The following is a 16501-nucleotide window of genomic DNA, read 5'->3' as shown; positions in this document are numbered from 1 at the left end:
GATTATAACTTGAAAACAGTTACTGATAGACACAATCTTTATAATTGAAAGTGTTCTAAATGATAAAGCACATTAAATGAAATAAAAGGTTAGTCCCAAGGGGTTACCCCCACCCCCTGCCATTTGAGAAAGTTTTAATATCTTGTAAGTGGTCAAGATCCCCACCCCTAAACCATATATATTCTGGTTTGTCATGATAAAGCACATCAAGTGAAATACAAGGTTAGACCCCAGGGGTCACCCCCACCCCCTGCCATTTTAGAAAGTTCTAATATCTTGTAAGTGGTCAAGATCCCCACCCCTAAACCATATATATTCTGGTTTGTCATGCCAAGATGATTTGAATGATAAACAGGGTTAGTCCCCAGGAGTCATCCCGACCCCCTGACGTTTGAGAAAGTTCTAATATCTTGTAAGTGGTCAGGATCCCCACCCCTAAACCATATATATTCCTGTTTGTCATGTCATGAAGATTTGAATGATATATAGGAGAGGTTCCCAGGGGTTCCCCTCACCCCCAATGTTTTAATATCTTGTAAATGGTGGAGATCCCCACCCCTAAACCATATATAATCCTGTTCGTCGTTTCCCGAAGATTTGAATGACATACAGGGTCAGTCCCTAGGCTTCACTAATGTATATCACTTTACTGGACCAAACTAATTTGTACTGGGTTTTGCCCAATGTCAGGCGACCCTGGGAATAACGAATTATGGGAGCTTCGTTTGGGAGACTTCGTAACAGCATCCTGTTACTATCATTTCTTGTTATATATATAAAGTTGAATTTTTTTATTCGTCGTTTTTACGTCCTGCTGGCTAACAAATTGGGCCTCGTTATTTAAGTAGTATAGATTATGAGTTTGAAAAGCTGTGACATTTGGAAATCTCTCTTTTAATTCTACTTTCATGTACACGCACTGAAGTTCCTCAATATTTTACAAAAGCTACTGCCAATAACCCAGCCAGGTCTTTTCTACTGACTGTCTCATAGGAAGAAAACTTTGTCACCATTTTTGAATTTTTCTTTTGAAGTCTTGATTTGCTTACGTAGTGCTCTTCTACCTTTTTCAGACGATGCTGCTGCAATAAAAGCTTTTCTAGCTTTGTATAAGCCAACTAAATGCTTTTCCATAACATTACTAATGGTTGTACCTTCTAATGCAGGAGACTTGTTAACAATAGATGATGGCATGTTTGGTTTCCTTCCAAAAGCTATATGATATGGACTATCGCCATAGACATTTAAAAGACTGTTATTAGCATGAACTGCCAAACTGACGGCAGTCTCCGAAGAAAGGTTACAGCTCTCTTTCATTTTTTGATTGTTTCTGTAAGAGTTGCATTGTTTCTTTCCACTACTCCATTTGACCAAGGACTGTATCCTGCTGTTGTTTTCACTGACGTTCAATTTTTATGCCCCCGCCGTAGCGGAGGGGGCATTAAGTTTTACCCATGTCCGTCTGTACGTCCGTTTGGTTTCCATTCTCTAACTTTAGTTTGCCTAAACCAAATGTTATGAAACTTATACACAATGCTAATTACCACAAAACACAGATCAAGTTTGAATTTTGGTGGCGTCACTTTTACCGTTCTTGAGTTATGCCCCTTTACAAATCGAAAAATTGCTGAATTTTTCGTTTCCGTTCTCTAACTTAAGTTTGCCTCAACCAAATGTTATGAAACTTATGCACAATGCTTATTACCGCAAAACACAGATCAAGTTTAAATTTCGGCAGCATTTTCCATTCTAGAGTTTCGGCAGCGTCACTTTTACCATTCTAGAGTTATGCCCCTTTACAAATGGAAAAATTGCTGAATTTATTGTTTCCATTCTCTTACTCAATGTGTCTAAATATCTCTGAATTAAATTCCCCTCCAGTATCTGTGTAAACACCAACTTCAGGAGCACCATATACATCAACCCATATCTGCATGAACTTGTGTACAATAACTTTAGAATTCTTCCTTCTGATGATTGCAGCTGCACTCAGTCTGCTGAATAAGTCATAATATGTACAAAATAAAAGTGATGGCCAATTTTATGAAGGTCCATTGCTACAATTTGAAATCATTGAACCTAAAGTATTCAACTATAAGCAAGCATTGCAGCACCTCGATTTAGGAGAATACTTAAAACACCCTCTGACATGTGACTGTTCCCACTCGCCTAATAATTACTGCCCCTCTGGCCATGTTATTACTTGGGATCTAAACATTATTCAACATGAACATCTCCAAAAGGTGATATCTCATGGTCCTAAGTTCAAAGAACCCGAACACAACAGTTGGAATCATAACTTCAAAATAATTATGGATTCTATTGAGGGCTACACCAGAGCATGGGCTAAACGAGAAGAAGTTGAACTGGACAACTTTGTCAGAATGGATCAAAACAATCAGGTCTCTTCTAAAATGTTGAATTCATAAGTTGAAAAACTGCGTGAATGATCGACCAAAGACAATTTTTAGAGACAAAGAAGCTGTGAAATGTCTATCATCTCTTCACGATAAATATGTTGTTGTCCCTGCGGACAAAGCTTCAAATAATATTGTATATGTACGTAAATCTTACTACTACGAGTGTCTTGTAAAAGAACTAGGAATAAGTGAGCACTCAGGTAATCCCACATACAAAAACATGTGGTAGCATACGCTTTAAATTTATTGCTTTAAGATACCATGCGGCATATTTTGTTAATAGTGAATAAAAAGGTAAAACATGCTATACAGAGGAACAAGTGATCAGTAATGCTGGAGTTTTTTATTGACAACATATTTGTTGAGTTTGGAGGTAGACTTTTTCAAAAAATTGTTGTCATTCCTATGGGAACGAACTGTGCACCTCTCCTTGCCCACCTCTTCTTATTTTCATACGAGTCTGAGTTCCTTAAGACACTTGTCAAAAACAAGAAGATCAAAGAAGCCAGATCTTTTAATTCCACATTCAGATATATTGATGATGTTCTTTCCATTAACAATCCAAACTTTTCTGATTTGACACGACTTCCTTTGCCTCATTTTAAGACTTACACCTCATATTTGACATAAGCGGCCATCTCAGTACCAGAATCTATGACAAACGAGATGATTTTAATTTTGAAATTATCAATTTCCCTCACCTTAGCAGCAATATACCAACTTCACCTGCATATAGGATATACATTTCCCAACTCATTCAGTATTCAAGAGCTTGTAGCTGCTACTCAGACTTTTTAAAACGTCACCAGTGTCTGAACAGAAAGTTGATGAACCAGGGTTATGTCAAAGAATGACTCGTCCTTTTTCTAAATAAGTTCATTGGAAGATACCAAGACCTTGTTGATAAATATTCCGTATCAACTTCACAAATAATACATGATGGTCTTGGAAGTATAGATTGTAGGTACTAACAGGCTTTGTTTATCATCTTAATTACCTTTTATTAGTTTTTGTATTTTTAACCTTTACTGTTTAGTTCATTTTTGGTAATATACTTTTAACCTGGCTCAGTACTTGTACATCCCACCATTGTGTTATTGTGCTATGGTGGAGTATGGTCATGTTTGTATTCTTTTCTTTCATTTTTGTTTATGTACTTTGTCTATCATGTCGATAGAGTGTTTATATGCCATTTTGTTTTTCTTTGTTGAAATAGTTATTTGTTTTTATAGTGATTAAGTTTATTGACCGCTATACCCCAGTTTTTGACATTTTTACCTATTATGTCCGTTTGCTTTGCTCACACGTCAATATAATGGAATGCTGTCATACAAGTGAGAGGTTTAGCTAGCTATAAAACCAGGTTTAATCCACCATTTTCTACATAAGGAAATGCCTGTACCAAGTCAGGAATATGACAGTTGTTTTCCATTGGTTTGATGTGTTTGAGTTTTTGATTTTGCCATTTGGTTAAGGATTTTCCTTTTGAATTTTCCTTGGAGTTCGGTATAGTTGGAACTTGTGGCAGATTTAATACTTTGAGCAGATTTCTTTAAGAATCGTCTTTGTTTCAGAATCAACTTTGCAAAAGAGATAAAAGTGTAGTGTTCATACTAGTTCAACGACTATTTCAAGGCCCAATTGGTCATGGTCCAGGGACTTTGAATTAATAAGCAGTTTTCAGTGTTAAGTTTTCTGCTTAAGTTAGGTTGTAAGAACTACTTACGGTGGACAATGATATTTTCTATAAAGTTGCATAGTCAGTAAATCTCAGTATGACAATCATTTCGACGCTCGCCCACCAGTTTATGGTTCAGCGACTTTGAATTAATTAGCGATCTTGCTGTCCATCAGATTGACTTTTTCTGAATTTTCTGCCAACAGGCAAGACATATCTCTTTGTCAAGACAACAGTTTATTGTTTCTGTTTGTATAATACTTGTCTTTAATTCTTATACAGTAACGACCACTTGACTTAGGTTCACATCAACTAGCTGTCCAAACATGGTAACCTTGTTATATTTGAGATCCAGAATAGTGCTTGCTAGCTTAAGAGTGGTTTTACTTAACAGTAACAGTATTTCACAATCAACCACTTCTGTTTCAACTGAGCATTTAATTGACCCAATTATTGCTGGGATTTTCACTTTCTGATATGAGTAGACTGTCCATCACCAAACTTGAATGGTATATGACTTTCATAACAAGTCCTGGATCAAGTGATTCTACAAATTCATACAACCTTTTAGAATCACTCAGAGGTAAACTGTTAAAAATAAATGGTATATTTACAGTTTCATTTGATTCATCACTCTCATGTTCTGTTACAACAGATACAGTTAAGTCTGCCTCATATCTTGACTTGCATCTAGAAATTGACAATGAGGGTTGGTTGAAAACAAAACTTTACGACAAAAGAGATGATTTCAGCTTCCCAATTGTGAACTTTCCATTTCTATGTAGCAATATTCAAGCAGTGCCTGCATATGGAGTATATATCTCCCAGTTGATACGATATTCTAGGGCTTGTATTTCCAATCATGATTTCCTTGATAGAGGGTTGCTGCTGATAAGGGAGCTTAATTAAACCAAGAGTTCCAAGTGGTGAAGTTGAAATCATCCCTTTGTAAATTTTATGGACGCCATCACGAGTTGGTTGACCATTATGGAATATCCGTTTCACAGATGATAGCGGATATGTTCCAAATGTCGTAATTACAATCCCGTGCCCTTTTCCCCAAATTTGACCTACCAAATTAGATTTATTACTGGGTTTGTACTAACATGAGCAACACGACGGGTGCCACATGTATAGCAGGGTCTGCTTACCCTCCTGGAGCACCTGAGATCACCCCCAGTTTTTGGTGGGGTTCGTGTTGCTCAGTCTTTCTATGTTGTGTTTTGTGTACTGTTGTTTGTCTGTTTATCTTTTTCTTTTTTAGCCATGGCATTGTCAGTTTATTTTCGACTTATGGGTTTGAATGTCCCTTTGGTATTTTTCGTTTCTCTTTTTCTGTTAAATTCACATCAAGCTCCCTTGTGTGGACAATCTTTGATCTAATGAAATTTGGAATCACATATTCTACATCTTGAGTTATTTCCATTAAAGACTGGATTCATTTAAGTCCTAAGTCAACTAATGTTACTTGATCTATCAGCTTGATTACGAGAAAATCGTCTTCTTGAACTGAGACAACTATGATAATAACCATCACTAACAAAAAGCTGATTCTTCTTTTATAGTTACAACAGACTCTGGTTCTTTAGGGGCAAGTTTAGATTTTGATGCAATTATTCTATTCAGAGCGGACTTCATCGTGTCGAATTTAAGGTTAACATGCAGTTAATGCCAGCTGACGATTACTTTGACTGAAAGCTGATTCCTATTTTATAGTTACAACAGACTCTGCAGAAGTTTTTAAAAGCTAGAATTGCATCCGGAAGTGCCATATCATGTTTCTTAAATTTATTGTATCTCTGCTCTAACTCAATAGTATAATCAGACATGCTTACATCCTCTTCTCTGTGGAACTTATTAAATACAATATAAGCAGTATTTTATCCTTTTCAAAGAATTTGTCCAACTCAGGTATCAGCTTATCTACTCCTTCATCAACATTCAAATCACTGGGATCTACTTCTAGGGCTACCTCCCTTGGTTTTCCTTGGGACGACAAAGCTAAAGCTAGACCTCTCTTTTTCTTGTCAAGATCAGTCACAAGTTGCCACATTTTTACCTCATTTTTCCATTGTTGATAACTTTTATCTTCGGTCAAACCTGGTGGGTTCTTGTAACTAGGTGCTGTTGGCGTTGCCATCTTTATTAGCTCTGCTACCACTGTTTGTTGGCTAATTATGGCTTGTATTCTATTGTCTGATCTCATGTCTTTACTAATCTATAAATAAAGGCAACAGTAGTATACCGCTGTTCAATAGTCTTGATTCGATTGAGCAAAAACAAATCTAGGTAACAAACTAAAACCGAGGGAAATACATCAACTATAAGAGGAAAACAACAGAACAACAGAAACACTGAACTACAACAAAAGCAAACACAACATACATAGAAACAGACTGTGTGATAACAACTGCCATATTCCTGACTTGGTACAGGACATTTTAAGAAAAAATGGTTGGTTGAACCTGGTTTTATGGCTAGCCAAACCTCACGCTTATAAACAAAACCCACCAAGTAACATATATCTGAAAATAATATAAACAAAATAATAGAAAACACAATAGTTAACACAACAATCAATCAATCAACTTAACTTTTTTTCCAAATTAGATTTATTGTTAATTTATTTCTGTGAATTTTGCTCAATATAAATCTTGTTTTTTCGGGATATTTTAGATTGACACAGAGAAAGACCTGTTACTTGGACCATCACCATTAGATCTTTATCTTATTGTAAGTAACTTTAATATCTTTATCATGAAAAAGGGATTACAAGCAAGGAAGTCAATAACCTCTTTATAATGATGGACCTATAATACATACAAAGGATGACAGGAATCACTCTAAGTACTGGACAGTATAACAGATGGAATTATTGAAATACATGTACGTATGGTACAAAAAAAAAGAATAAATGTTGGGAAAAAAATGTATGGTAATGAGGTGGAAGGGACTTTTGGAGCTGAAGACAGCATCTAGTCCTTAAGTACCTGTTGTTATGTTAGATCTTCAGGATAAGGTATGTTCCTAAGTAATTTTTTATGATAGGTCAACAATGTTTGGTATGTGGGTTGGTTGTTTAAGGCAACACCAATTTAATGTTTAGTTCTTTGGATTTTTAAATGTAAAAAAATGGGGTGAGCTAGCGAAATTTTTATTTTTTTTTATTTTATAAAAATGACCTTTTTTCAGGCGTAGAGAATTTTATGGAGCATGTGATATTTTTTTTTTATAATTTTGTTCTCCAAAAAAATAAATTATATCAAGCAATGGAAAATTTGATGTTCGAGAATATAACCAAAATCATAATGAAGCATGAAATATAGGTCGGTACTCTATAGTCCAACTAATTATGATGTCTTGAAAGGCTATTTATATTTTGTTTTCTGTCAGAGGAAGTCATTAAAGAAAAATTAATTAAATACAGTCGCACCTCATTGTGTCGAACTCGGTAATGTGTCGAAAACTTGGTTGAGTCGAAGTAATTTCTTCGTCCCAGTGAAATTCCTGTTTGATCAATGCATAATTACCTCTGATGAGTCGAACTCTGTTGACTCGAATACTCGTTAAAGTCGAGTAAATTTTATAGTCCTGTAGATGTAAAATTGATGTAAATTGACCTGGAAGTTCGAAAGTAAGAATTTTCGAAAAGATGCAGACCTAATGATAAAAATTCAAATCGGATGTATTTCTTATGCAACCTAATCATTTTCAAAAGAGATTAAAGCTGAGTAAACATACTTGTTTGTATAACAGTTAAAATGACATGTTTATGGTGACCGGTAATTAACACCTTTGTTGATCATCCAAGTGCAACGTTAATGTGTTGAACATATTTCACCTGCCATCAAAATAAAACGAATTTATGAATAGTTAGAATTAAAATTCATGAATTACAATAAATAAAAGGATTAAGACAATTGTGATAAATTTATAACAATTTAATGTAAAGCAGACGACCTCATCAGTGACAGACCTCATCAGTGACCGTTCAGAACTTGTTTCGTTCCGCGAGTGATTTCATAATTCATAGTGACTGACCTTTGTAAATATTTGTGTAAACTTTTGATTTTATTTGTGCATGATTTGTATCTATACTTGTGTGTTCAATTCTTATGAAAGACTTAAAAATATTGAGATTGAATACACAATCATAAAGTGTCATATGAAAAAAGGCACACTGTTCAAAGTATCTAGATTACACAAATCTCTTATAGTATTTCATGCATTCCAAATTTATGACAACACACTCAACCTCAGATGAGTTGAACCTCGGATAAGTCTAATACTTTGGTCAGGTCCCTTCGACTTCGACATAACAAAGTTCGACTGTATAAAATAAGTAGATGTGGTATGATTGCAAATAAGACAACTATCCACCAAGTTCAAATGAAGTGGATGTAAGCAATTATATATACTATTATGGTTCATTGGTCAATGTTCAATATTTAAGTCTCCCAAAGTTATTGGTTTTGCTCAGTTATTATCATTATTAGTCCCCTACAGATGAAGTCGAAAGGGGACTTTAGGTTTGCACTCTGTCTGTCTGTCTGTCCATCCATCCGTCAGTCCGGCAAATCAGTTTTCCACAATTTTTTTCTTCGTGCTTGAAGATATTTTTTTTTATCTTTTATTTGTTTTTCAATAGTCAGGATTTAATATACATGTACCCCTACACTACCACCTGACAAGGGTATCAAGGGGTTACATATAAAAAATAATTCAGTATACAATATATATCACTGACAAGTTGACTTTTATAATTATACATGTAGTATTTAAGGTTACATATAAATTTTATTTGATTATATTCTCTCGCTCTCTGACTTTCTCTCATACAATACAAATACTCTTCACTCATTTGCTTTGCTACAATATGTACATGATGTATCTTGACTTACATTTTAAAAACAAAATATTTTAAAGAAAAAAAAAAACAAAAAAAAACTCAAGGCTAAATATTTGCTCATGATATATAGATATTTTATTCTCTCACTTATATGAAACAATAATTAATTAAATATTACATGTAAAGGAGACCAAAATTTTTCACACACTTGGACTCTATTATTTTTCTTTGCAATATAATATTCAAGAAATTGGTATTTCTTTATTCTATTCTTTAACCCAACCATATTTGGTTTTGTTTCATTTAATTTACATTTGTATATATAGTTTGAAGATATTGATTTGAAATTTGGTATATAGTTTTATCATGACAAGTTACAGATCAAGTTCGAATTATGTTCCGGTCTGATGATTTTGTGCAGAGTTATGGTCCATGGACTTCGAAAATTCACTCAAATAATCAAGTTTCCAACACCTTTTTATGTCATGCTTGAAGATATTGATTTAATAATTGGTATATAGTTTTATCATGACAAGTTATAGATGAAGTTTGAATTTTGTTCCGGTCTGATGATTTTGTGCAGAATAATGGTCCTTGGACTTAGAAAATTCACTCAAATAATCAGTTTTCTGCACTTATTTTGTTATGCTTGAAGATATTGATTTAATAATTGGTATATAGTTTTATCATGACAAGTTACAGATCAAGTTCAAATTTTGTTCCGGTATGATGATTTTGTGCAGAGTTATGGTCCTTGGACTTAGAAAATTCACTCAAATAATCAGTTTTCCACACTTTTTTTCGTCATGCTTGAAGATATTGACTTGATATGTGTTATATAGTTTACACCATGACAATTTATAGATCAAGTTAGCATTTTGTTCCAGTACAATGAATTCTTAACTGGTAGGGGACTATGTATTGCCATGCAATACTCTCAGAATGCTTGTTATTAGTATTATTATTATTATTATTATTATTATTATTCTTCCTCTTCAACCACTTTTAAATTTGAATTTGTCTGCACCTGTTCTCCAAAATCGCTAATCAGATTAACTTAGGGTTCAACAATATGTTAAACTAACATGTATTGTGGTGCGATCAGAGTTTTTTTTTTGTTTGTGCAATGGGGATTATAAAGGGGTATTTTGATGGAGCAAAAGAAAGAAGGGGTTTACTATAGAACCCTATGGGATTTAAATTTTTTTTATTTTCAAATAATTATTACTTGAGTGATAGACACATGGGGTCTTCAGTAATAACCATGGGAACATGTGACCTACTGAAATTATGACCTTGAACTTTGACCTTGAACTTTTTTTTCTCAATTTATTCAATAAGGAGAGTCCTTAGGGGTTTATACTTATGTGGACTTTGTTTGGTAGACTTTGTAACAGCATCATGTTACAATCATTTCTTGTTTTAATTAGATCTTCTCCAGATACAACAAGCAATAGGCTAACTATATTTGGTGTATGGTTTGATTGTTAGGTTTACTTGTCTGCCTAGCAGAGTGTATCTGACCTTGACATCATTTTATGGATCATTGATAAACTTGTAGTAAAACCCTCATATTACAGACTTTCAACATAAATTCAATTAAAGTAAAGCTGGCGAGACATTTTAGTGTGTGCACTCTTTTGTACCTTAAATATTTGATATTAATAAACTCATTCTTCAATCATAAAATCTAATAAATATGATTAACCACTTTAGTTACTCAAATATAATAGACTTATCTTTTATCTACTTACTGTTTCTTATGATTCTTTCAGACATCCTCCCTCAAGAATATTTCTACACCATACAAATCAGTACCAGAGCTGTCATTTCATCATTTTAATGCTCCTCTTCTACCTGGATTCAATGAAGCAGAACAGGTGTTACAAGATGTCTCTAAGGCAAGAAATTGCCTAGAGGCTAACCTGCAAAGTGTATTAAGGTCCCAACAGGAGTATGAGGTTTATACCATTTTAGAGAATTTGCATCAAAATAGGTAATTTATTATTATTATTGTGGAAGTTACTTCAACTGTTCTTTATTCATTTTTAGGAAATTCCCTGGACAGGTCACAAAAACAAGTGGTGGGGTTGAATTATTTTTATGCCCCCGCCGTAGTGGAGGGGGCATTAAGTTTTACCCTTGTCCGTCTGTACGTCCGTCCGTCCGTATGTCCCAAAGTTGGTTTCTGTTCTCCAACTTTAGTTTGCCTCAACCACATGTTATGAAGCTTATACACAATGCTTATTACCTCAAAGCACAGATCAAGTTTGAATTTTGGTGGCGTCACTTTAACCTTTCTAGATTTATGCCCCTTTACAAATGGAAAAATTGCTGAATTTTTAACCGGATTTTCGAAGGAAATATCGGTTATTAAAATGGGGATGTACGGCGGGCGGTCGTGTTGGCGGACGGTCAAACTTGAAATTTACTAGTAGGACTGTATAAATGCAGTTTGAAATTTACTGTTCATTATTAGACATTTTGTAGATAATTAAGTCTCCCTAAACCATATATATTCTTACCCCCACCCCCCTTCAATTTGAGAATGTGCTTTTATCTTGTATGGGACAATATAACAAATCAAATGAAATATTGGGGGAGTCCCTGGGTTCACCCCCACCTCTCTTCTTTTTGAAAACTTGTAAACCGTCAAGATCCCCACCCTGAAACCATATATATTCTTGTATGGGACAATAAAACTAATCAAATGAAATAAAAGGCGAGTCCCCTGGGGTCACCACCACCCCCTTCTTTTTGAAAACTTGTAAACGGTCAAGATCCCCACCCCGAAACCATATATATTCTTGTATGGGACAATAAAACAAATCAAATGAAATATAAGGCGAGTCCCCTGGGGTCCCCCCCCCTTTTGAGAATTTGTAAACAGTGGAGATCTCCACCCCTAAACCATATATTCCTGTTCCTAATTTCAAGAAGATTTGAATGACATACAGGGTCAATCCATAGGCGTCACTTATGCATATCACAAACCAATTTGAACTGGATTTTGCCCAATGTCAGGCGACCATTGGAATGACGAATTATTGGAGCTTTGTTTGGGAGACTTTGTAACAGCATCCTGTTACAATTATTTCTTGTTACTGATAAGTTTTATAGATTTTGAAAAGACATTGTATTAATGATAAATAAAATTTTTGATTTTTTTCTTCTTTTCTTTGGTAAATTGTTTGAAGAATTTTGTGGCAAGTTTGTTTGTTATTCTGTAAAAACTTATTTTCTGAATGCTATATATTTTTTTTATGACGAAGTGAACTCCTTTAAAAACTAAGCTTATATTGTCTATTAATAAACATATATTTAGATTTCTGATTTTGGGCCCAGTTTTCAAGTTGGTCCAAATTGGGGTCCATAATTAAACTGTGTTTGATTTCAACATAAATTGAATATATATAGGTTTCTTTGAAATGCTTAATCTAAACCTGTATTTCTTTTCATTATTAATAAGATAATACCACATTGAGGTCCAAAGGGTCCTAAATTAAACTTTTGTTTAATTTCATCAAAAATTGAATTCTTTGGTTCTTTGATATGCTGATTCTAACAATGTTTGAGTGTTAAATCATATCTAATTTTAGAGAACTTAGTCATCACTGGTTGTTGTTATTATATTATTGATTATAATTTGAAAAATTGCATCATATCTTATTTTAGAGAACTATTTATCCAGTTTGAGGTATTTCCCTTTGCACAGAAAATATTATGGATAAAATTAACCTGTGTTTCATTTCAACATAAATTAAATGTATATAGGGTTCTTTCAAATGCTGAATCTAAACCTGTATTTTAATATTAGATTTTTGGGCCCAGTTTTCAAGTTGGTCCAAAATATCAGGGTCCAAAATTAAACTTTGTTTGATTCAACAAAAATTGAATCTATGGGGTTCTTTGAAATACTGAATATAACCATGTATTGAGAGATTTTGGATTGTGGGCTCCTTTATCAAATTGGTCCACATTGAGGTCCAAAGGGTCCTAAATTAAACTTTTGTCTGATTTCATCAAAAATTGAATTCTTGGGGTTCTTTGGTATGCTGATTCTAATATGTACTTAGATTTTGGAATGTCCAATTTCAAATATTTCAGTTCTTTGACCACATTCATTTTGTGTCACAAACCTATGCTGTGTCAAATATTCAATCACAATCCAAATTCAGAGCTGTTTTAAGCTTAAATGTAGTGTCCATACTTGCTCAACTGTTCAGGGTTCACCCTCTGCAGGAAAATCCGGTTTGCTGTCACTCTGACAGCCTCTTGTTCGTTTCTGTTCTCTAACTTTAGTATGCCTCAACCAAATTTTATGAAACTTATACACAATGCTTATCACGACAAAATACAGATCAAGTTTGAATCTTGGTGGTGTCACTTTAAATGTTCTAGAGTTATGCCCCTTTACGAATGGAAAAATTGCTGAATTTTGCGTTTCCGTTCTCTAACTTAAGTTAGCCTCAACAAAATGTTATGAAACTTATACACAATGCTTATTACCACAAAATACAGATCAAGTTTGAATTTTAGTGGCGTCACTTTAACTGTTCTAGAGCTATGCCCCTTTACAAATGGAAAAATTGCTGAATTTTTCGTTTCCGTTCTCTAACTTAAGTTTGCCTCAACCAAATGATATGAAACTTATACACAATACTTACCACAAAACTCAGTTCAAGTATAAATTTGGGTAGCGTAACTTTTACCATTCTTCAGTTATGTCCCTTTATAACTTTATATGATATGCAAGCGGGGGCATCATCTGTGTCCCATGGACACATTCCCCATTTTTTTCAGTCTAATTTAGTGGAATAGCAACAGATTTAGGTGACTTTTTAGCTCAGCTGACCCAAAGGGTAAATTGAGCTATTCTCATCACTTGGTATCTGTCATCTGTTAACTTTTACAAAAATCTTCTCCTGAAATTACTGGGTAAATTTGAACCAAACTTGGCCATAAACATCATTCAGGTATTTAGTTTAAAAAAATGTGTCTAATGATCCTGTTTGCCAACCAACATGGCCAACATAGCTAAAATTACAACATAGGGGTAAAATGCAATTTGTCTATTATATTGAAAATTGCTATAGAAAGAGTAAAGGAGTTATTACCTATAAAGGACTATTTTTACCATTTTTATGTCCCCGCCCCAGCCGTAGCGGATGGGGCATTAAGTTTTACCTTTGTCCATCTGTACGTACGTCCATACGTCCGTCAGTCCATACATCCCAAATTTGGTTTCCATTCTCTAACTTAAGTTTGCCTCAACCAAATGTTATGAAACTTAAACACAATGCTTATTACCACAAAACGCAGATCAAGCTTGAATTTTGGTGGTGTCACTTTAACTGTTCTAGAGTTATGCCCCTTCAAAATTGAAAAAAGATGCTGAATTTTTCATTTCCGTTCTCTAACTTTAGTTTGCCTCAACCAAATGTTATGAAACTTATACACAATGCTTATTACTACAAAACTCAGATCAAGTACAAATTTGGGTAACGTCACTTTTATTGTTCTTGAGTTATGTCCCTTTATAATGTTTTATGCAAGCGGGGGCATCATCTGTGTCCCATGAACACATTCCCCATTTATCTTGTTTATTACTTGTTCTAAGTTATTATCATCTAGAATATTAAGCAGTTGTTGATGTAATGCTGAGTCAGGTTTATTTGGTCTATCGAATGTTTCTCCCATGTATGTGGCCTAGGTTAAAGGAGGTAGATTCCTTATAGGAGGTATTTTTAGCCAAACTATAGTAATATTAGACTTACAGTAAACAGCAGAAAAGATCAGCAAGACAATTATATGTGCAACTATATTAACATGGCTTAATTGTTGGAATTGGTGAACATACCAAACTGTTTGATTTAAAAAATAGTATCTTGGGTCATTTTTTCTACAGAGCCATTTTATTTACTAATGATTAAATACCTTTGAAATATCACATTTTATTCTTGCAACAATTTCAACATGAACAAATAAGGGCTTATCATGCCCTCTTTGCGCAGAATTTTATTTTTGCGTTCGTATATTGGTATGACGATGGCGTCGCTGTCGTCGTCCGGAGTCGTCGTCCGAAGACACATTGGTTTTCGCACTCTAACTGTAGTTTAAGTAAATGGATCTCTATGAAATTTTACCATAAGGTTCAATACCACAAAAGGAAGGTTGGGATTGATTTTGGTGGTTATGGTACCAACAGTTAAGGAATTAGGGGCCAAAAATAAGCATTTTTGTAACTTCCAGACATAACTTGTGTGTTAGTGTATGGATCTCTCTGACTTTGTACAACAAGATTCCATATCACAAAGGGAATGCTGGGATTGATTTTGGGGGTAATTGCCTCAAAATGTTATGAATTAGGGGCCAAAAAAGGGGCAAAAAACAAGCATTTTTCTAGTTTCATGACAATAACTTGTGTGTAAGTGTATGGATCTTTCTGAAATTGTACTACAAGGTTCCATATCACAAAGGGAAAGCTGGAATTGAGTTTGGGGGTAATTGCCCAAAACGTTTAGGAATAAGGGGCCAAAAATAAGCATTTTTTTTAGTTTCCAGACAATAACTTGTGTTCAAGTGTATGGATCTCTCTGAAATTGTACTGCAAGGTACCATACCACAAAGGGAAGGCTGGGATTGATTTTGGGGGTAATTGCCTCAAAATTTTAGGAATTAGGGGGCAAAAAGGGGCAAAAATAAGCATTTTTCTAGTTTCAGGACAATAACTTGTGTGTAAGTGTATAGATCTTTATGAAATTGTACTACAAGGTTCCATATCACAACAGGAAAGCTGTGTTTGAGTTTGGGGGTAATTGCCCTAAACGTTTAGGAATTTGGGGCCAAAAAGGGGCCTAAAAACAAGCATTTTTCTAGTTTCCAGACAATAACTTGTGTTCAAGTGTATGGATCTCTCTGAAATTGTACTGCAAGGTACCATACCACAAAGGGAAGGCTGGGATTGAGTTTGGGGGTGATGAATCATAAGGGGGTTCAAAAAATTTGGGGGAGAGATTTTTTTTTCATTTTTTTCCTTTTTTTTTCTTTAAAATTTTCCATTTTAAATTGGTTATTTCTGATTTATATATAAAAGCAAATAATAATGATATGGTTTGAATAGGTAAATTAAAAATTTTTAAGTTCTTGGACCACTTTCATTGTGTGTCAGAAACCTATGCTGTGTCAAATATTTAATCACAATCCAAATTCAGTGCTGTATCAAGCTTGAATGTTGTGTCCATACTTGCCCCAACTGTTCAGGGTTCGACCTCTGCGGTCGTATCAAGCTGCGCGCAGCGGAGCATTTTATTGTAATTTGGCAAATTTTTATTTTTTTGGAATTTTAGCAATAATTTATACCCAGGTGTTCATAATTTAGCTGGGATGGGATGTTATTTACATCAGGGTAATTAACCAATCAGATTGCAAGATTCTTGCCTCATAAGAAATAAAGATTTTAATATTTTTTTTAAGGCAATTGCTTTTTTGCCTTTATGCTATGGTGAGACTGCCATATTTGTGATGTATGTATGTGGACTCATGTCAAAGTGG

General features: G+C 34.4%; 1 protein-coding gene across 5 annotated transcripts in view; it reads left to right on the top strand.

Moving 5' to 3' along the window:
* The window catches only part of LOC127698926 (TALPID3 protein-like), a 480691-nt gene that overhangs the window by 217883 nt on the left and 246307 nt on the right, over nucleotides 1-16501 (top strand). For all 5 annotated transcript variants that reach the window (XM_052202653.1, XM_052202654.1, XM_052202655.1 and 2 more), the window contains 2 exons: nucleotides 6775-6831; nucleotides 10723-10943. In XM_052202653.1, the coding sequence (XP_052058613.1) occupies nucleotides 6775-6831; nucleotides 10723-10943 (278 nt within the window). The remainder of the gene's footprint in view (nucleotides 1-6774; nucleotides 6832-10722; nucleotides 10944-16501) is intronic.

Source organism: Mytilus californianus, unplaced genomic scaffold, assembly GCF_021869535.1.
Source record: "Mytilus californianus isolate M0D057914Y unplaced genomic scaffold, xbMytCali1.0.p SCAF_4, whole genome shotgun sequence".
NCBI classification, from domain to species: domain Eukaryota; kingdom Metazoa; phylum Mollusca; class Bivalvia; order Mytilida; family Mytilidae; genus Mytilus; species Mytilus californianus.
The sequence above is the reverse complement of the archived record's forward strand: the minus strand, read 5'-3'. Positions and strand labels throughout refer to the sequence as shown.